The sequence below is a fragment of the Tympanuchus pallidicinctus genome, unplaced genomic scaffold (genome assembly GCF_026119805.1).
Source record: "Tympanuchus pallidicinctus isolate F22 unplaced genomic scaffold, pur_lepc_1.0 scaffold11, whole genome shotgun sequence".
NCBI lineage: Eukaryota > Metazoa > Chordata > Aves > Galliformes > Phasianidae > Tympanuchus > Tympanuchus pallidicinctus.
Genome location: NW_026294627.1, coordinates 23751881 through 23773696, shown reverse-complemented (window position 1 = coordinate 23773696; position 21816 = coordinate 23751881). Strand labels below are relative to the sequence as shown.

General features: G+C 44.4%; 2 protein-coding genes and 1 long non-coding RNA gene across 6 annotated transcripts in view; 2 read left to right on the top strand and 1 right to left on the bottom strand.

Annotated features, from left to right (window-relative positions):
- The window catches only part of WDFY2 (WD repeat and FYVE domain containing 2), a 63970-nt gene extending 51949 nt beyond the window's left edge, over positions 1–12021 (top strand). The window contains exons 6-12 of the mRNA XM_052670865.1: positions 1384–1496; positions 2500–2626; positions 4444–4549; positions 8220–8321; positions 9429–9559; positions 9796–9904; positions 11076–12021. Of these exons, the coding sequence (XP_052526825.1) occupies positions 1384–1496; positions 2500–2626; positions 4444–4549; positions 8220–8321; positions 9429–9559; positions 9796–9904; positions 11076–11105 (718 nt within the window). The 3' untranslated portion in view covers positions 11106–12021. The remainder of the gene's footprint in view (positions 1–1383; positions 1497–2499; positions 2627–4443; positions 4550–8219; positions 8322–9428; positions 9560–9795; positions 9905–11075) is intronic.
- A 1487-nt stretch (positions 12022–13508) lies between these two features.
- LOC128074785 (uncharacterized) lies at positions 13509–19744 on the top strand. Its single transcript, XR_008203461.1, has 2 exons — positions 13509–13670; positions 14362–19744. It is a non-coding gene; the product is annotated as an uncharacterized LOC128074785 (long non-coding RNA).
- The window catches only part of DHRS12 (dehydrogenase/reductase 12), a 30523-nt gene continuing 27592 nt past the window's right edge, over positions 18886–21816 (bottom strand). For all 4 annotated transcript variants that reach the window (XM_052670870.1, XM_052670871.1, XM_052670872.1 and 1 more), the window contains one exon: positions 18886–21685. In XM_052670870.1, coding sequence (XP_052526830.1) covers positions 21546–21685 — 140 coding nt within the window. In that variant the 3' untranslated portion in view covers positions 18886–21545. The remainder of the gene's footprint in view (positions 21686–21816) is intronic.

Below are 21816 nucleotides of genomic sequence, written 5' to 3'. Positions count from 1 at the left end.
CCACTGTGCACTGGGAATTTGAGCTAACTAAAGAATAAATGGCTCCAGAAATGGCACTCAAGTGCCTTATTCACCTAGAGCTGCCTCAGCTGCCTAGCAATAAAAGAAATATTAATTCAGCTTTATTGCAAATGAAAAGGGATGTGGAAAAGTATGAGCTGTTAGGCTGGAAGCAAGGGTTAGCGTAAACAGACTTTTTAGTGGTCCGTAGCATATGTGGTGTAGATGATATGTGTTGTGCTACTTTGCAGGAAATGAGACTGCCTCAGAATTAAATAAGTGAAGTATATGGCCTTGCATTGTAATCTCAGGCTGAATGAAGGGCAAACTGATCTAAATGGTCTACAGGGTGAACTCCATTTTTAGTTAATTTTCTGAAGAGCTTAGAAAATGCAATGCAGGAGTTTGTTCTGCCTTTCCTAAAGCTCCCTAGAGAGGCAGACTGCTGCAAGAGGTTCCAAATTATGGAGGACTTTTTAATTTGGGTCATCAGATCCTGCTGGTGGAGGGCAGGGGAAAGGACAACCTTTGACAAATAATGCAGAAAAACTTAGCAGAACCTGGGATGTGGGTTTTTTCCCCAACAGTTCATGTGTGCACTTGATCAGTTGAAGCAACTTTTCCTTAAATAAGCAATAAGCAATCTAAATGTGCAATTAAATCAAATGAAGTCAGAATCTGTTGAGGTAGATGGTTCCTGTAGGTGGATGTTACTCCATTTAGAATATGGTGTATGGTACATCTGATGTAGCCAACATTTGCCAAATATGCCATGAAAGGTAGATTAGTTCTTGCATTATGACCAGGTTGCCACCAAATTGGTATTAAAAAAAAATTAAGGAGATACTCATAGAATCATAGAATGGCCTGGATTGAAAAGGGCCATAATGATCGTCTAGCTTCAACCCCTCTGCTGTGTGCAGGGTTGCCAACCACTAGACAAGACATATTCTTCTGGAGGACTTCTGTGACATTGGGCAGTGTTCTGAGAAAAGATGGGAGTTTTGTTCGTATACTTAAATATAATGAAGAGGTTGAAAACAGTTGTTTTCAACACAGGGAAAGAGGAAGAATGAACACCGTCCAACTTAAGCTGGAGATACTGGGGAGATGAGACTTCTCATTGATGGCAAAAGGTTTATTGCAAGGTTTTGTAACTTTGTTTTTTTATTTTTTCTTTGCTGTTTGGGTTAACTCAGGGAGACTGCATTATTGATATGAACAACTATGACTTTAATAGCTAAAAATATGCTGTTTATCTCCTTGAGACTAGAGTGCTATTCACAAGGTTGTAGAACGCTCATGTTAAAAGAATTAACAAGCCATTAAGAGTAATGCATAGCTTGTGTAAACAATGTGTGTTCCTCAGCATTTATACGTCAGATTTGATGTGGAAACCCGGCACGTGTTTGTTGGTGATCATTCTGGGCAAGTAACCATACTCAAATTAGAGCAAGAGTCCTGCAGCCTGGTGACGACATTTAAGGGGCACACAGGTAAGGCTTGAGGAGGAGACCCTACTTGGTTCTTCACCTGTGCTCAGCATCAAGCTGAATCCTATAACTATATATCCTATAACTTATATCCTGTGAAACAGGACCGTGAAAGGGAGATTAAACTGTCACTATCAGTCAGGAAAGCTTGTTCTTTATTGAGGAAAACAAGAAAGGGATCAAACTTTTGAAAAGTGTAGTAAATGCCATAGATAGTAAATGCCAATAGATCAGTAGCTCATTAACGCAGAGTGAGGATAAAAGTCGCAGTAACTCTGGGGGGAAAGATGCTTCCTAAGGAAAGACCCACATGGGTGGATACTATTGCCCAAGTGAGTTAGGTGTATCTTGGATGTGCTTATTGGGGATGCTGGCTAATTGTTTCACTACTTGGACTTGTGCTCCATCACACTTTAAAAACAGCAGCCCTGGGATGTGAGCTTGCCATGTAATGGAAAAAATGGTAGACATTGCTCAGCATCTTCTCTTTAAATCCCTCCTCTTTGCGTGTTTATAGTTCAAGCACAAGGTAGTTCAATCCATGTGCTAAGGCACTGTGAAGATGCCCATAATCATAGAATCATAGAATGATTTGGGTTGGAAGGGACCTTTAAGATCATCTGGTTCCAACTCCCTGCTATAGGCAGGGACACCTCCCTCTACATCAGGTTGCTGATAATATTCCCCACTTGCTTCTCTTCTATAATAAAATCTCTCTCCAGGGGACGATGGAGATGAAAAGCTGTGCAATCACACTGTGACCATCATATGGTGGCTTTCTGCTGCCCATTTTGCCCACACGAGGCTACAGAAGGGCAGGGCATGGCTTCAATAGGATTTCTAGGCTGCTGCTTACCAAATGGCCAGTACAGTGGCTGCATGGCCCTTGCTAGAGAGACCCACATTTTTCATCACTCTTTTTTTTTTTTTTAAATAATGTTTAAGTATGTATCAATATGTTAAGCTACATTCTGTAATTAATTGTTCTATGAATCTCCTATTTCAGGTGGTGTCACTGCTCTCTGTTGGGACCCAATACAGAGAGTTTTGTTCTCAGGCAGTTCTGACCATTCCATTATAATGTGGGATATTGGAGGAAGAAAAGGAACAGCCATCGAGCTGCAAGGACATAAGTACGTTCAAAGCCCTTCCTCCTGTCCCATGTGGAAGCAAAAACAGCCCAGAGGTTACAGTCTTCACATGGCTTTAGCTTGTATGTGTGATCCCCCTTGGTCTTTATACAGTGAGAATAAATGGCTTACAGCAAGTTTTTCAGCATCCAGACCACAGGCTGATGTGATAGTCTTCAAAAGGTAGTGAAAGAAAGCACAGTTACCTATGGTCCAGAGTGTGTTAGGTGAGTGTGTTATGTGTTATGTGTGCACCTCAGTTGGAAAGGAGGGGTCCACAAGTGAGAACAGCTGGAGGGAAAATTCCTTCTTTTTTAGGCGTCAGGTTTTTTTCTTTCCTTCCTTCCCCTAGAGGGAGCATCAGGTTTGGACAATTAGTCCCGTTTAGCTGCATGTTAACCATGTGTTTTCCATCTCACTTTACCTGCAGCCTGAAATATAAGGAATGTTTTTTACCCATATGTGCCTGCAGCATCTCCTTAATGCAAAGAGGCTTCATCTTTGCACATACAGACCACACATTTGCTTAGTACAATAGATGTATTTGAAGAAGAGTAATCTTCTTCTGGACATTGAGTAAATTAGAGTGTCACTAGCTGTGATGACTCCCAAGCCTTTTAAATACTTACAACAGGTTTTCGGTGCATTGACAGAGCATGTATGAGGGAATAGCATGCCAGGCTCTGATTTGAAGAGGCAAAATTCCATGGCTGTTTTGGTCTGACAGTGTTTACAGCTTCTTATGTATTCATACATTTCTCTTGAGTGATGCTGCACTCTGCTGGACATTTTTGTTGGGCCACTGGGATTTCAGAGTGCTGCAGAGCTTTTGTGAAATCCCCAGATCATCCTCACACCGTAACACTGATGCTAGCTAATGCACCCCTGCTACACTTACTACAGTGGAAATTTTTAGATCTTTTAGTATGAAGTTAGCATCTGGATCTTAATCCATAGCATGGCTGTTGGCTGGCTCAGTAGAGTATAGAGGCCTGATGGCAGTGGGGACCAAGAAATGTTCCAATTATTGGTGACATTAGAGTCAGCAGGTTGGGTTTAAGCTGTATTGTTTTTCACTTGCAGCTTTTTGTTTAAAAGAAGGAAAATAAACTAAATCATCTTACCTTGGGAAGGCTTAGAAACAATTTACCAATTCCTGTATTATTTTTATAATGCTTATTAGTGCTAAAAGAAAAGATTCAGTGGTTCTTTAGCGCTTCATGTCTAGATGTTGCAGAGATTTACCAAAATCAAGTGTTGTTATTAACATACTGAAGAGAATGTACCTTACTAAGGCTACATTTATGCACTCAGATGTGCTTTGGGAAAGGCCCTGAAGCTTCAGGTCTGTTTTGCCTTCCCAGCTCAACTTGCAGTTTCAGGAGCAGCGCAACCAGTTATCAGAACAGGTCCTTGATTTTGTGGATCTTGCCCAAGTGAGCAGCACTCTGATTTTGGTTCCAACTGGACAGCAAAGACTCCAATTTGCTTCTGATAAATACCGAAAGTGCATTGAGAATGGGGGGGGAAAACATGCAGGCAACTGAATGATTTACATTGCCCAGAGAAGCTGTGGGTACCCCATCTCTGGAGGCACTCAAGGCCAGTTTGGATGGGGCCCTGGGCAGCCTAAGCTACTGGCTGGCACTGCCCATGGCAGGGGGTAGGGACTGGATGGGCTTTAAGGTCCCTTCCAACCCAAGCCATTCCACGATTCCATGGTTCTTGATTCTTTATTGTTTCTTGATTCTTTATGTTTTGTCCTTACTTTTGTGCTGGCTTTAAATGGTTGATTAGTAACTGTGTTGTTTCTTTTCCAGCGATAAAGTTCAGTCTCTCTCCTACGCTCACCACACTCGGCAGCTCATCTCTTGTGGTGCCGACGGGGGAATAGTGGTCTGGAACATGGATGTTGAAAGACAGGAGGTAGGGGCACAGTTCTTGCTGATTCTGTCCGAAGCAGTCTTGGGAAGTGAGTGGCCTTTCTAACGTGTGCAACTTTCAGTTAGAACAAGAACTTTTCAGCCATTAAAAATGTTGTTGGATATGCTCCAGTTCTTACACAGCAATTATGCCATGCCTTTGATAATATGGTACAGGGGAAATTATCTGGCAGAAAATGTGTATTAAGTAGGCTGTAAAATGGCTTCTATCCTTTACATTACTGCTCTGAAGGTGTCCTCTAAGGATGTGAGATGTTCTGCTTTATTTTTAAGGACATCATGAGAAATGCTGTCATTTCAGAGGTAAATGGATGGTTTGATAATTATTGGGATTTTTGTTAAGAAAACGAAACTAGGAAGTTCTTTGTTATCTCTGGAAATGTGCAACCCAGTGTTGGTTTCTCCTTTATTCTTGCTGAAAAGACATTTATTTGTGGCTTCACTCTCACCTGCTACTACTGGGCCATGCTACCCTTTGGTATAGCCATATGGAAGGGGGTAGATGACAGCGTTGCTGATACAGACAGCAAGATTTCACTTACACATTCCCAACCACTTTGGTGCTGTGTGGCCAATGGATGCAAGCAAGTGCAAAATATACCCCAAGTCTTTGTGCTGTGGGAAGAGCCTCCTCTCAGCAGTTTTGAAGACCTGACTCAGCAGGACGAGCGAGAGAGTCAGGCTCCAGCCCTAGCCCTGAACATGGCAAATCCTGGTAAAATCTCTGCATGGGGTAACAGCTTTTCCTAATGCTCTGCCCTGTTTCTGTGGGTGGGTGCTGAGGCCCTGAATACCCCTGGTGGGTCACTTGGGGCAAGGTTACTGCCAGCCAAGTGTGGGGCTGTGGCTGGGAGAGATGCATTGGAAACACACGTCTGGGTACATCCCTTTACCTGCTCCTTCTAGTGCGTAGTGGGGAAGACCACTGTAATTAAGATTAGAGAAAAGTAAGGAAGGATAAGGGCAGCAAGTTTTTCCCAGCTGCTTTTGGCAACACAATCTGTAATCAGCTTTGCTGCTTCTCCACGAAGGTTTTGGTCTCCCTGGGTTGTGCACGTCTCCCTTGAGCAAGGAAAAAAGATAAGTGGAAAATTGGATTTAAAAACCTACTCAAACAGACCTAAGCAGGAACTGAGCTACTCTTACTCCCTTTTTTTTTCCTGTGAATTAGCATTCCATTTGGCTCTCTTTAATTGCTAATCTAATGGCCGATTATATCATCAGCTCCAAAAGTGAAACAAAAGCAGAGTGGGTTTCTCCCTCCCAACAGATGTTTCCTTTTTGCTGCAGCCTGAACATCCAGAAATGGAAAACTTACTTATTGGCAGCCTTCAAAAGACTGCACTAAGGGTTAAGACTGGTTGGTTGCAAAACAGACAGCAATAATGTGAGAAGGCTGGTTAAAAAGTGGAGGGGAAGTATAATGAGCTACAGGAGGGCTTAGCAGCAGGTGCTGATGTGTGTGGTGCTCTCTGACTACGGCAATGTGGGCTCATTCTTGTTATCCATAGCGCAGCAGGGCAACCACTGTGTTAAACCACCTCTAAAACATAAACCCTTGAGATGTGATTATCAGATACTTGGATGTTGGCTTTGCTATTTTTCCCCTTATATAAGTGTTTTTCCCCCCCCCACTGGATGTGTGCTGTCTTCAGTTTGATATGAGATTTTCCCACGTCTCTGCGATTGCACTGGAGTGAATTATGCCATTTTGTTGCTTGATTCCTTATTTTTATCTATTTTTAAAAAGCTGTGAGAAGAAAACATCTGAAAAATGCTGGAAGCTGTGTTTCTATTTGACTACAAAGCAGTTCCTTGTCACAAGCAAAACATCTTCATGAGCAGTGTTCAGATGCAGATCTGTAGACATTAATCTAAAAGACTGTTGTGGATACAAAAGACAGGGATTTGCCCCTACACTATGAACAGCATTCAAAGTAACTGACAGAACAAGCTGAAGCTCAGAGTTGACTGAGTTTATTGCTGGGGGTCAAAACTGCCATGGGATCTTTAGGGTCTCCATCTGCCTTCCCGTATCTTTGTCTGGCTTTCATAGTATTTTTAATTCTCAATCTCAGCTGCATTTCTTGCCTTTTTAAATGATAGTGTGGAAGAAGCCAAATGCAGTTTATTAATGGGGCTTCCTCACTTTGAACTTGACTTGGTATTTGTTTAATTTTGCTCAGTTGGGGTTGGGTAGGAGCATGCTGAGGCAGCGTTGGGAGGCTTGTCCCTCTCTGGGGATGGGACAGACCTGCTCACCAGCACCACTTTGGGCTGAACCCTTGTCCTTGGGATCTAGTACTGCTGGTGAGGTGAGAAGAAGTCCAAGAACTCCTGCTAAGCCCAAATAGGACAGATGGATGGACAGACAGTTGGAGAAGGGTCAAATCATAGAACCACAGAATTTTTGAGTTGGAACGGACCCTTAAAGGCCATCTGGTCCAACTCCCCACTGCGCTGAACAGGGACACCTACAGCTTCATAGGTGCTCAGAGCCCCTCCAGCCTGACCTTGGGTGCCTCCAGGGATGGGGCATCCACCACCTCTCTGGGCAACCTGTGCCACTGCCTCACCACCCTTATTGTAAAAAACTTCTTTTTTATATACAGTCTGAATTTCCCCATTTTCCCTTGCTGTATCACAAGAGACCCTATTAAAGAGTCTGTCCCCTTCCTTCTTACAGTCCCCCTTTAACACCAAAAGGTCGCCCTCAGCTCTCCCTGGAGCCTTCTCTTCTCCATGCTGAACAGCCCCAGCTCTCTCAGCCTCTCCTTGTAGGGGAGATGTTCCATCCCTTGGATCATTTTGGTGGCCATCTGGAAATGCAGGAACCATGACTCTTGGAGTCTCGCATCCAAAGCTGTGTTTCCTGAGCTCTGTGGGGAGAAGCACTGAATGTCCACCAGCAGGCACGTGTCAGGGGGCCCAACTGTAGGGGAGGAGGTCATTCTCTTCCTCCACAAGCCCTCCTGCCATTTCAGGCATTTCCTGAGCTCCTTCAGTGTCTGGTGAGAGTGCTTCCCTGCAGGGAATCCATCCTTGCTACTCTTCACAGCAAAACCTGGCTGCAGGAGGGAGAAAGGCCTTTAATATTTTCTTTATATTCTTTAAATCTTTTTACCCACTTCATCCACAGCATGAGTGCAAATTTACACGTGGAATTAGGAAACAGAAAGCTTTCCTTTCATCGTCTGTATGTGAAAGCAGGGAAAAAAGGTGTTTTGGGTTTCAAGCTTCTTCAGATCCTCATCTTGTCTGCCTTGTCAGATTTGCAGCACAGATACCTCAACAGCAGGAGTGCCTCTTGGAGTAGCTTGGATACTGGAAGTACTAATTGCCTCCAGTGCAGATGGTTAATGCTGTCCAGACAAGATATGCATTTGTAGATACTAAGTTCCAAACTTGAAGAGGCTGGAGGGGCTTATTTGTTCTTGGGTTATTTTTATGGACTTACAATCAGACTCTGCTTCATGTGGTGGATGAGAAGTGTTCCTCCTGCATACCTTTATCTTGATCGGGTAAAATGATCAGTGGGGAGTTGTAATCAAGTTGAGCTGACCACATTACTGCACTCCATCACATCTTCCTTATCCTGTCCCTGGGTTCTGGTGGAAGTTGTTTCTCATCTCCCCCACCTGTGTGTGTTGCAGACCCCTGAGTGGCTGGACAGCGACTCCTGTCAAAAATGTGACCAGCCTTTCTTCTGGAACTTCAAGCAAATGTGGGACAGTAAGAAAATAGGCCTCAGGCAGGTTTGTATGGACCCTTTGCTGTGTTAATATGATACAGTTAGGCTCCTTCTCTCTCATAGTATGTTATGGTAGTCTTTTTTTCCTATAAAGGCTTGAGAACTTTCTCTTTGTCCTAGCAATAACAGGACAGTGAGCTCCCCTTAATGATTCATGCTCATCGGAAGCAGAACGTTTTTGTCTTTTTTTTTCTTCTTAATTTTGACAGCCTGTCCCAATAGCAAATGTAAAAAAAGTGTATGAGTCTGAGCTGAATAAATTGTTTTGGGGCTGTCTGTAGCTTTAGCCATGTGGGATTTTGCTTATTTTCAAATGAATCTGTTGTAGAAAAAAATTTGCAGCTAAGTCTTGGAGATCGTGCTGGAACGAAAGCTGTTTTTAATGGGCTTGGGTAAACATCTGTAACTGTTTAAGCTGTGTTGGAAAAGGCTTACTGTTCTGCTTGGAATACTGCTGCGCATCCCTGCCCAACAGGAGGGGGCTGTGGATTATGGTCTGGGAGAGGGGCATGAAAAGGCAGGAAAGGGTGACCTCTTGGGCCCTGAAACAGGTGGCTGGGTCACAGTTAAGCTGCCCTTTCCCCTTTATTTGGTGGTGGCTTGTCACCACAGGGCCTGTCTCTCCTATGACAGGCATGGCAGCCCTTTGGTCCTATGCAGTCAGCGTGTGAGAAAACAGAATACAGGTAGTATCAGAATGCAGGAACGATGGTGCTGAACAGTGGCTGAAAATGGCCAGCAGGGTTGACTGAGATGATCAGGCAGTGTGTATTTGTACTTTGACAAAGAGGCTGAGGTGAGGCTCTGGAGTTATACCAGTGTACCCTGTCCTACTTTGAGCTGACGTATTTTAATACAATACCTATTGCTCACTGGGGGTGTAGTCCCCTACTCCCCCAAAGAGAGACTCAAAAGATGGACATAGCAAGGAGAAAGTGGGTGTACACGAAGATGACCATTTTCCTTCATCTCCCATTGGAAGAATAGCTTTCCTTTTTGCTGCAGCCTCAGCTGAGCCCTGCAAAAGTGAGATGGGAGAGCTGGGAGCAGAGCAGCGACCCGTCCCCAGGCTCATGGCTGAAGATGTCCTTTCATGTGTTGTCTCCCACAGCACCACTGCCGCAAATGCGGGAAGGCCGTCTGCGGCAAGTGCAGCTCCAAGCGCTCCTCCATCCCGCTGATGGGGTTCGAGTTTGAAGTGAGGGTCTGCGATAGCTGCCACGAGTCCATAACGGATGAGGAGTAAGTGTGGGCGCCGAGCAGCCCAGAGCTGCAGTGGGACAAAATGCCTGTAACTGGGAGGGCCTGAGTGGCCCGAGTGGCTGCAGGGTTGGGGAGCCAGCAGCCATTGGGTGGTCCTGGGTCCTATTAGCAGAAGTCCCATCAGTGCATAATAGGTCAGCGCTTGCTTCAAATGCTTGTTTCCTTGATACCTGGCAGCTGTGGTTTTTTTCTGATTTGGGATCTCTTTCTTCAAGGCGGGCGCCCACAGCTACTTTCCACGACAGTAAGCACAACATAGTTCATGTACACTTTGATGCCACTAGAGGATGGCTGCTGACCTCGGGGACAGACAAGATTATTAAGGTAGGAGGGAGGAGATTGCTCTAGCTTTTGTACTTCATTCCTTCTTCTTCTTCTCCCATGGGAATCCATCTATGTCCTAGCTACCATTTTCCACACTGATCTCTCTCACACCAACTGATACGCTTCTGCCCAAAAAAGACCACAGGGATCTTGGTCTGTAAACCCAAAGGGATGGGGACAAGACTAGCCAAGTCAGTGCTAACAGTGCCCTTCCCATAAAGAGCACAAAACAGCTTTTTGAAGTGGCTGATGTAGTTTGTGAGGCCAGGTTAACAAAGGGCCCACAGATGTCAAAACTCCATGCAGAGAAGTAGCTAAAATAATGAATAAGTGTATAACAAGACTTCAGCAATTACAAACAACAACAGTAGAATCATAGAATCATAGAATGGCCTGGGTTGAAAAGGACCACAATGCTCATCCAGTTTCAACCCCCTGCTGTGTGCAGGGTCACCAACCACCAGACCAGGCTGCCCAGAGCCACATCCAGCCTGGCCTTGAATGCCTCCAGGGATGGGGCATCCACAACCTCCTTGGACAACCTCCTGTTCCAGTGCATCACCACCCTCTGTGTGAAAAACTTCCTCCTAATATCTAACCTAAACCTCCCCTGTCCCAGTTTAAGACCATTCCCCCTTTTGCTACCCCTATCCACCCTCGTAAACAGTCATACCCCCTCCTGTTTATATGCTCCCATCAAATATGGGTAGGCACCAATGAGGTCTCCCTGCAGCCTTCTCTTCTCCAAGCTGAACAAGCCCAGTTTCCTCAACTTTACTTCATAGGAGAGGTGCTCCAGCCCTCTGATCATCTTAGTGACCCTCCTCTGGACCCCCTCCAAGAGTTCCACGTCTTACTTGTGCTGGGGGCCCCAGGCTTGGATGCAAGAAAAGATCTACCTTGTAATTGTGTTACAACTGCTAATCACACAAGTTAGCAATATGCTATGGGTTTTTGTAGCTTAAAACCAGATATTAACCTGGCTTATAAGGAGTAAATGTCGAGTGATATGAGTATTGGAAAATGAAATTAAATTTTGGACCTGGTACATCCCCCTCTGGGCACATAGCCTGCCTTAAACAGAAATTAAAAAGTGCAAATTAGTTTTATATATTACGTTGTTCTATTTCACCACTACTCACCGTGTTATGATATGTTGTTGTATTAACAGCTGTGGGATATGACGCCAGTAGTGTCTTGATACATCAGTGGAACTTGAAGGGTGACATTTACAGAAGAAGCAGATTTCTTAACCCTAATCATTCTGCAGAAGATAGGTAATGCCGGGCGCAGATTGCGGATGAGAAAGGAACTCATGTGTTTACAACAATTTATGTCCTCTGCTTGATCAAGGTTGAACATTTGCACGAAGACTCTTTCCATTTATTCTCAAAATACACAAGAAGGTATTTTTTTAACGGTTTGTACGATCTGACTTCAGTTGTCTTGAGTTTGTTTGGAGAATCCGTGTGCAGTGCAGTTTTTAGTTTTTATACATCATGATGTCAGGATACTTGCTGCTTTGTACCGAGGGTTCTCGGTTGGTGTCTTACCGTGTCAGTTTCCAGTGTAAGGCAGTTGGCTCTCCCCACCTGTGTGTTTGGGATGTTCCTGCTGACAATGCTCACTTCAGCAGAAGAGCTCCAGGCACGACACTGTGCCTTCTGTGGTCACATCGCCAAGCATCTGATGGACTTGCAATTTCTACCAAGGGCTCTACCACCCTCTTATCCTAGCAGACATCATCTGGAGAGCGTTCTGTTGTTTTGTTGTAGCTAAAGCATGGCTTCCTGCCACTTTCCTTGCTGCACCAGTTGCAAAACCCGGGGGCTAGGTTGCTTAGCAACTTATTTCTACAAAAGCTGAAATAGTTTTCCAGCTCGGAGCATCAGAAAGAGCACACGGACCTGCTTGCAGTCTGATGAGGCTGAGGAGGATTCAAATGAAATTACTGGCAACAACTTTCAGGAGTGTGTGCAGGGGAGTGGGGGAGCAGATCTAAAACTGGTCTGGGGTTGAGAAGTCTGTTTTACCTCTACCTCTACCTTGTGCAGCAGCATTTCAGCATTTGTACCTGTCTGTGTTGTTGAACATGAATTTGATTTTCCTGTTTTCCATACGTTTAGTCATATTTATTTTTTAAGATGCCGATGATGTTTTTATTAATTTCCTCTCTAGATCAGAAACTGATATTGCTGAACAACACTTATTGTCCTGTTGTCATATTTGGCAGTTTCTTTTAAGAATAAAGAAGTATTAAAAAAACATGGATTGACCAAACATCCTTTTAAAAGGAAAGTGTCAGGATGGAAAAAGAAAAGCAAAACTTTTTTTGCTAGATCTGTCTTAAATGAAGAGTCATCTCTGGGTTCCTCTTAAATCCATTTTGCTTTTTAACACTCTATTGGCAATACTCTTGCTCTGCAGGCTGAGTGTTCCTGTATCTCCTATTGACACAGGGCTGCTGTTGGTCTTTGTGATGAAATACAGCAGTCAGCAGCACTCAGCCTTGCCCCCATTTTGCCCTTTGCTGCTCCCCTCTCGGTGGGAGGTTGTGGTGTTCACCACCATAAAGCACACTGCTACACAGAGAAGAGCTGTACGCCTTACTGGGAGAGAATGCAAAAAAAAGAAAACAGAACAAAAAAGGTAAGTGCCATTCATAACATTAATCTGAGTCTGAGGAGCTGCCTCCATGAAGGCAAATTCTTCAGGGAAAATTCTTTTTTTTTATACATCCTGTAAATGGTGTTCAAGCATTCTGCAGCTGTGTTGTCTGAAATGATGCCACTCCGGCTTTCCTGGCTGTACAGCCTGTTGTTGGTTCCCCTCTATGCAGCAATTTTTTTAAAGCACGTTTTCAAACATATTTCACATCTCACTAAAAAGACTCACTTTACTGCTGAAACGTTACTAATCTTTAAGCCCTCCTACTTTCTTTCCTGGAAATTAGATGCTTGTTTCCTCTTGGAAGGCATGCAAGATGAGTGAGTCTACTGCCAGGATTTCATTCCAGCTGGAGAAGGTGTGTGAAACTTTGCTGGCCTATGCTGTTCCACATTACCCTGGGCTCTAGGCTTTTTGGCCAGAACTTGCTCTGCTGCCACAGAGAGTAATTCATATGGTGGCAGAAACTTGAGAGCGCTCAAGTAATCAGCGTTCAGCTCTGTTCCTGATGAGCCATAATGGCTACAACAGGGCCTGGGCCCACAGCATGAATTGTGCTTAACATCAGTGGAGCTCAGAAGTCTGCAAGCTGAGGATCTGCTCGGTGAATGCCCAGCCCTTCAGGACACATCTTATTCAAACAAAAGTGAGGAACTCCAAAGATGACCAAATTTTGGAGCAAGGTATGTTTTAACTCCTGTGGTAAATTCTTGTCCCCATCTTCTCTTCCCAAGGAGCTGTGGTTTCAGTGTTGCTTATGGGTAGATATTGGGTATATGAACCCATTTTGCAAACTTTCCCTTGCTGTTTTTTCTAAATAAACTACCTAGAGGGTTATTTGGGTTTAACTTGATGCCCTGTTACCTTGCAGCCCCAGGTCAGACTGGTCATGACTTAGAAAATGTCATACATTTCATACATACAAGAGAACATACAAGCTGAAGAGAAAGCTGGGGAAGAAAGAGAAGCATCTCTCTTACCTTCCTGTCTTGCATGGCTGGTGTAACCGTATCTATTTATTTTGTCTTCTAAATCAGAAAAAAAAAGGATCCCTATTGCCTGGTCCTTTTCTTTCAATTATAACTGTCAAATAACAAACGTAAGCTGTTTTTATTTATTGTATTACTGGGGGAGGGCACAGTGCTGTGTCTTTTGGTACAGATGTAAGCCACACACTTCACCCACATGGACTCAAACAAAAAGCTTCTCTTCCCCAGGGCTGCTGAACTTCAGCAGCAAGCTTTTAGTGCTACATCCTGCTGTGCCAGAGGGCATACAGACAATGCTGGCCTTCCCCTGCTCTTGATTTTAGAAAACTTGGTTTTCATTTCTCTCTTAGCTGGTGTCTCTGCAGGGGAAAAAGCTGTGCCCTTCAGAGAACCTACCCACCTGGCTTTCAATGGAGTGGAAACTATAGTGTTCATGCAGGTGGTGAGGAAGGCGTAGGTCACACAAACAGCCACACAGGCTTCAGAAGGAAGGTAAACATGAACATTTACTCTTATCTGGTGGGTGGCAGCCCTGCCCAGGGCAGCAGGGTTGGAACTGGATGATCTCTGAAAGTCCCTTCCAACCCAAAACATTCTGTGGTTCTATGATTCTATGAAAAGAACGTGGGCACTGCAATGATAGTACTGATGGTCCTTCTGGAGCAGGAGACATAACACCAGGGTTAGAGATTTCGAAACAGGAGAGGGCATAATAGGAGTCAAAGTCTGTCAGTCAGAATAGCCCCAGATGGTGGCATTGCTGTCCTCATCTGCTCTCATTCCTGTCTGTTGCTACTGCAGTGAAGCCCAGTTGACTTTCTGCCTTGCGGACGTCAGCACATTGACTCCTGGCACATTGAAAGTGATAACAGCTCTTCACCTGAGAGTGTGGCATGAATATGCCTTGTACTGTGAGAAGGAGAGATGCATTCCCTTTGCATGGCTTGGCTGCTGATGAGAAGATGATGGCCAGACACACAAAAAGGATTGTACACGATCCAAAAAAATGCTGTAGGAAAAAGAAAAGTTAACTTCATGCCTGCTGAGGGTATCACAGTTGGAGAGGAATAAGCAACTTCTCCCCCAGCTGTATCTAGGGCTCGGCCAGTACAAGAGAGATGTGGATGTACTGGAGAGAGTTCAGCAAAGGGCCATAAGGATCATGAAGGGCCTGGACAACCTCTCCTGTGAGGAGAGGCTGAGAGAGCTGGGGCTGCACAGCTGGAGAAGTGAAGGAGACTCAGGGGGATCTCATCAATGTCCATAAATCTCTGAAGGGAGGGTGCCAGAAGCCAGAGCCAGGCTCTGTCAGTGGTGCCCGAGTGCCAGGACCAGCAGCCATGGGCACAAACTGGAGCACAGGAGGTTCCCTCTGAACACCAGGAGCCCTTCTGTGCTGTGCAGTGATGGAGCACTGGCACAGGCCCACAGAGGCTGTGGGTCTCCTCCTTGGGGATCTCCCAGAGCTGCTTGGATGTGGCCCTGGGCACCCTGCTCTGGGTGTCCCTGCTGGGGCAGGGGATGGAGTGGAGGCACCCAGAGGGCCCTGCCAGCTTCAGCTGTGCTGTGCTTCTGTAATTAAAAGTCCACTTAACATCTTCACTTACTACATGGCTTAGAAAAATACTGGGGCTACTAAATAGTTAAAAAATGTAGTATGTGTCTGTTTTTGCTATTGACAAAAGAATTTGTGTCAAAACAATCAAAATTCTGTTGTGTAGTCCATAGGAGGTAGTTGTGCAGCAAGTGGCTTTGCAGGTGCCTGTTCTTTCCAGGGTGCCCCACTGAGCAAATATGATGTTTTCAGTCAGTGTCTAAAACTGTTTCCATATGTGATGATAGCACGGAGCAGTAAGAACAGACCTGAACCTCTTTCAAGACGCATTAACATGCTGAGTCCCGTTAGCATTGATCTTTTGTGAGGAAGAACAGGATCTCCTCTTCAAAATCTCACACGAAATTTGGCAGGAAATCTTTGCCCTTCAACATAAACAAACAAAACCAGACGTTCTAAGATTTCAGTTTCAGCATTTAACTCTGTGTAGTTACATGTGACTTTTCCATACGTTTTCTCAGTTCGTAGGAATTTTGTGACTTGTCTTTGGCCATCTCTGAAACATTGGACAACACTGTGCTGCTAAGAGCAGAAAGAAGTTGAGTTCAAGGACATTCAACTTTCAGACAAGGCGACACTGAACTCAAAACAAAGTGATAACAAGAGAGCCCAGTCTGCCACCAAAATGTTTGCAAATATATATATAAAATTAAATGGAAACATCAGAACTGTGCAAAGCTGAACTACCCTCTGTCCTAGCACTACCAGTTTACCACAGCCCACATCAGGATCCAGAAGCCACAAGTTGTGCCAGTGATGAGGTGTGAGATTGAGCCTATGAAGATCTCCCTTTCTTGTCCTTTGTTTTAATGCTCATCTAGCCTCAACTTTCTGGAGCTTTGCACAATTTTTCCATCCCTGCTTACTCAGTGAGGCATCACTGCAGATGCCAAGCAAGTACAGACGGGGTTATAACTGGGCAGGGCTTCCCTGGGATGTGAAGGACCCATTAGCACCTCTTCTTTGTCCTGTCACAAGCAGTGTGGCTGCCACCACCAGTCAATCATTGAAGTTTCAGCAACAATGAGTACATGAACTTGATTTAACTTTAGTAATTACAACCACTTTCAAAATAGTTTCTTGAAGCTTTTGGCACTGTTTTTGATGTTGAGTAAAAACTATTTCCCCTTTGCCCACTCTGCCTGGAGCTTGTACCGCAGATGTAGCGCTGATGGACATGGTTAGCGGGCATGCTGGGATGGGCTGATGGTTGGACTCAGTGATCTCAGAGGTCTTTTCCAACCTTAACAACTCCGTGATCAGATCAGAAGTGTGTGACATTCACTGTCTTTCAGAATCTGGAGACTTTGCAGGGAAAATCCTACTAGCTTTTGCTGGGGTCGGTGTTTCCAGGAGCATTGCTCAACAATGTGACCATCTTTTCCTGCTAATCGTCTTGTAACAATTCCCACTTCTGTTCCTTTACATATCTAACCCTCTCAATGGAACTGAATAAATAGTGCCAGTTGACTGGGGTATTTCCATCAGTTCCTGGCTGTTTTCCTTCTCAATGTCTGCGTTGATTTGTAACAAGAAATTCAGGTTGCCGAGTTTCACCAGTCTCATTCATCTGTCTGGCCAGGTGGTCGGCACAGAACTGACAACTGTCCCATGAGCAAACAGTGTCACTTCTTTTCAGTATACCAACCCAGCAGTGTGTCAGCAGGCTGGCTGGGTAGTGAGCTAACTGCCCAATCTCCTGCCTCATCCCATAGCTTCCTTTTTGCCTTTCCAGTTCTAAGAGCTTCCGAACTGTGGATTCTCAATTCCTGCAGTATCTGAAAGCAATGGGAAAATGACCAAGAAGACTTTTGCAAGGAAAACCTCGCCTCCTAGCAGCTCGCTGCAGTCTCTACTGGCTCTCATTTTATGTCTCCCACTCCTCCAGCACTTTATTTGTGGGTACTCCTGCCATTGCTGGCACAGCAAGCTCTCAGGCTGAAAACCCTTTGACCAGGCTGTGCCTCTTGGTAGGCTGCACATTAGATTCTGCCTTGACAGAGAGCAAGAGCCATTGGGTGGACGGTGATCAGCCCTAATTTAGTATAAGTAGTATCTGGTGTCATCAGAAGGCATTCCTTTTGTGGGGAGTGTGACAGAGCAGCATGAACAGTGAATGGAAGAGCATGGGTAGAAAGAAAGTGTGGATTAAACTATTTCGTAGCTGTCCTCCTCCACTAAAGTCAATGGCCACCAGGTTGTCATCTGAAACTGACCTATTTGGCAATAGCATTGTGCACTCACTAGCTAAACATTAGTGAAAACTAGTACTGCTCCTAATATTAGGCCTTCAAAAAATGCTCTAGCATTCCAAAGATATAGTAGTTGACTGAATTGAAAATGGAAAGGCCCAAGACTGTGTTCCACCAAATAAGCTTGTGGTACTAATAGGAATGGGAGGGTGGTTGGACTAGATGATCTTGCAGGTCGTTTCCAACCTTGTGATTCTGTGATTCTGTGAAGTTCTTTACATTGAGGTTTTTTTAAGAGTTTACACTAAACTCTATAGGAAAGCTCTTGCCTTTGAGCCCAAGTGTGGCATATTCAACATCACACCCGAATCCCATAGAGCAGGTGTGCATCGCAGTCCTTAACGTGCGCTGCTTAGCAGGAATTTGGACAGCCTTCTATTTCTGATAGTCTGTCACTGGATGCCATTTTACTCTTGCCTCTAGGACTTGTATAGGTGATACTAAATGTATTTGCTTAGATGCAGGTACAATTTATGCCAACTACATTAAAACAAAGCATCTCGCTGGCTTTACAGCTTTGTACCTCATTTGCTCTTGTGGTAAAGGGTGAATAAAGCTTAACTGGAGACATAATAGCAGCACTGTGAGAGGTTCCAGATTTGGTTTCTAATTGCTGACCTGTATTTAATGTTATTTAAAATTGTAAGGGCTCTTAAACCGCAATATCTGTCTCTTTTTTCACATTATAACCAAACTTTGATTAAAGCAGTTTTATGGCTTTATTTCCACTGTAAGCAGTGACTATAACGAAAAATACAGGATATATTAATAAACCAGTAAAGAATGTACATTTAATATATGTTAAAGAGCACTTTGGGTTATTTTATGAACTATTTAAGTATCATTAAGTCATTAAACTTTTCTTCTGCAGAGCTGTGAAGCAACTTGACTTAAACACTCAAGTATATATTGTTTTTATTAGCTTTGCAGCTACTAGACTGAGAAATGCAGTTACTACTTAAGCCTTTCAGTCAGGCTTTTGTTTTCAATAGCTGTAGTTCACAGAATCACAGAATGGCTTGGGTTGGAAGGGACCTTAAAGCCCATCCAGTCCCATCCCCCTGCTGTGCGCAGGGCTGTCAGCCAGCAGCTCAGGCTGCCCAGAGCCCCATTCAACCTGGCACAGCTGCCCAGAAAAGCTGTGGATGCCCCATTCCTGGAGGCACTCAAGGCCAGGTTGGATGGAGCCATGGGCAGCCTGAGCCGCTGGCTGGCACTGCCCTGAGAGGGGATTGGGACTGGATGGGCTTTAAAGTCCCTTCCAACCCAAGCCATTCTGTGATTCTATGATTATGTCTTTAAAAAAAAAAAAAAAGCTGTCATTCCAAAGATTCAGTAATTGACTGAATTGAAAATGGAAATGTTTGATCCAGGACTGTGTTCAACCAATTTTTTGGGAAACTCAATTATGTGAAGTAAACATAATGTGTTCCTTGCCCATCAGTCATCATAGAGAGCTCCAAAGAACACCTGTGATATTTTTATTTCTAGTTCTTTTGACGTATCACACCAATCCACAGTGATGTGTAGAAACAGTAGTGTAGTTTTTTGGGGTTTTGGATACAGTTTGCCAGCAAGCACAGTTGGATCAGGAGAAAAACATGTCACCGGGATTGCTGATAACAGTCTTGGCTTTGCAGTACATTTGTAGTATAAAAGATAAAGATAATCCCACTAGAATGTCTTTGTTATGAGCTGGTTATCTTCACAGTCATTAGAAAGATGCAGAAATGTAAGGGCTTCTTAAACTAGATCCATTAAATCACTGTAAAGGAGCTTGTTTTCTCTCTACTGATTTAGAGTGAGAATTCCAGTGAGTAATTCTGCAGATCAGGTAAGACAAATTCTACCTTCTGTGTCAACAAATAAAACAGTTCCAGGCAAAATTCTCTCATCACGAGATGGAGTTCTCCTCTAAAGCCTGTGCCTCCCATTTTCCCTTTCCCTTCGTATTCCATTTGTTATGATAAAGCAATTCCCCAATCTTTCACAGAAATGGCAAGCACATACAGCTTAGTATGCTATTTGTTTTCCTGCCCAGAGTCATGGAGCCATTTCTCTGCTTCCTGAAGGGGAGGGATCCAACTATGCCTGGATGTGGAATGTGTTAAAGCCTCCTACTTCATAGTGTCTTGACATAAACAGGATAATATTCAGTCCTGGCTCCATAAAGTAATGTGGAAAGCATTTGGCAGCGTTCCTAAATTCTTGCTGTTTAAACATGAAGAAGCAGATCATTTCTGCATACCAGCACTGATTTATAGAAACTGAATGCTGTGCAGAATCCTTCCATTTAAACTAAGCAAGTGATGCAGGAGTTTCTGCATTCCCAGTGACACATTTGAGCCTAGTCATCTTCATATGCTGAAGGAAGCAACCACCCTGTCAAATACAGTGTTTAAATATCATTTGAAACTAACCATTTATTTCCTGAAGACTTCTGAAGGTACACTCCTCTGCATTTCTCTGTGTGCTACGTCCTTCAGAAGATTTTGGTTAACTTCACAAAGCTCGGAGCTATCACTTGGGTTTTATTTTAATGCCTCCCAAATTTTCTGTCCAGTTCAAAGACTACATCCTTACTGTGTCTTGAGACAGTACGTGCGTACTCACACTGGGTGAGACTCTCAGGAACAGAACAAATTTGCAGGGACCACCATTCCCCACAATGAGCACATGTGAATACAATTTATTTTTAACAGGCCTATGGTATCCTACCTCTCCTCCACTGAAGGTACACTACAGCACTGTTAGTAATTAAAAGCTTTGTGGTTATGCTGTATCAGCAGTGATGCTAAGATCATAGAATCACTGGATATTTTGAGTTGGAAAGGACCCCTAAAGGCCATCTGGTCCAACTCCCCTGCAACAAACAGGGACACCTACAGCTTCGTCAGGTACTCAGAGCCCCTCCAGCCTGACCTTGGGTGTCTCCAGGGACGGAGCATCCATCACCTCTCTGGCCATCCTGTTCCAGTGCCTCACCTCTGTAAAAAAGTAGTAAAAAACCTCTTCCTTGTGTCCAATCTAAATCTCCTCTCTTTCAGTTTGAAACCATTTCCCCTTGTCCTGTCACAGCAGACCCTGCTAAAGAGTCTGTTCCTTCCTTCTTACAGCTCCCCTTTAGATACTGAAAGGCTGCTTCCAGGTCTCCCTGGCAGACCTTCTCTTTTCCAGGCTGAACAGTCCCAGCTCCCTCAAAAATGATCACCAGGAGAGGTGATCATTTTTGCTGCCCTCCTCTGGATGCACTCCAACAGGTCTGTGTCTCTCCTGTGCTGGGAACTCCACATCTGGATGCAGTACTCCAGGTGAGGCCTCACAGTGCAGAGCAGAAAGGCAGGATCACCTCCCTCACCCTGCCAGCCACACTGCTTTGTAAGGATATGGTTGATTCTCTGGGCTGCGAGGGTCCATTGCTGGTTCATGTCCAGCTTCCCATCCACCTGTTCATTCAGGTCCCTTGCGGCGGTGCTCCATGCTTACATCCCCCAGTTTGCACTGGTAGCAGAGGTTACCACAACCCACGTGCAGGACCACGTGCAGGATTTATTGAACCTCAGGAGGTTCTCCTGGGCCCACTGCTCAAGGCAGTCTAGGTCTCTCTCAATGGCATCCTGTTCCCCAGGTGTATCAACTGCACCAGACATCTTGGCATCATCTGGAAACTTGCTGAGGGTGCACTTGATCCCACTGTTCATTAATTAAGATGTTAAAAAGTACAGGTCCCAGTAATGACCCCTGAGGAACACCACTTGTAACTGATCTCTATCTGCACATCAGTGCATAGATCACCACTCCCAAGGTACAATCCTATTTCCCTGTCCACTCATCAAATCCATACCTTTCCACTTTGGAGAGAAGAATGTTATAGGGGACTCTGTCCCTTTCCAATTTGGAGAGAAAGCTGTTATGGGGGACTGTGGCCTTTCTGAAGTCCACATAGATGACATCAGTGGCTCTTTCCTTGTCTACTGATGCAGTTACGCCATCATAAAAAGCAACAAAGTTGGTCAGGCAGAACCTGCCCTTGGTGAAGCCATGCTGGTTATCCCGTATCACATCCTTCTCTTCCATGTGCCTTAGCATATTTTCCAGGAAGATCTGCTCCATGATCTTCAGCTGCACTGAGGGGATCCTGGAGAAGTGGATTTAAACTTCTGGGAGAATTCTTCCAGCACCTCCATTAGCTTCTCCTCATCCCCTGGTGGGCTGTGAGTTCTTGCTAAGGGTAGGTGTGTAGGGACTGGTTGCCTGTCTAGAAGAAAGAAAGAAAAAATCTTAATAGGTATATTTATCTACCTCTTCAAGCACAGAAGAGATTTTTCAGCTATGCTCTATACTAGTTATGTACATCTTCCAAACCAGAAATTAATTTCATTTGTTTCC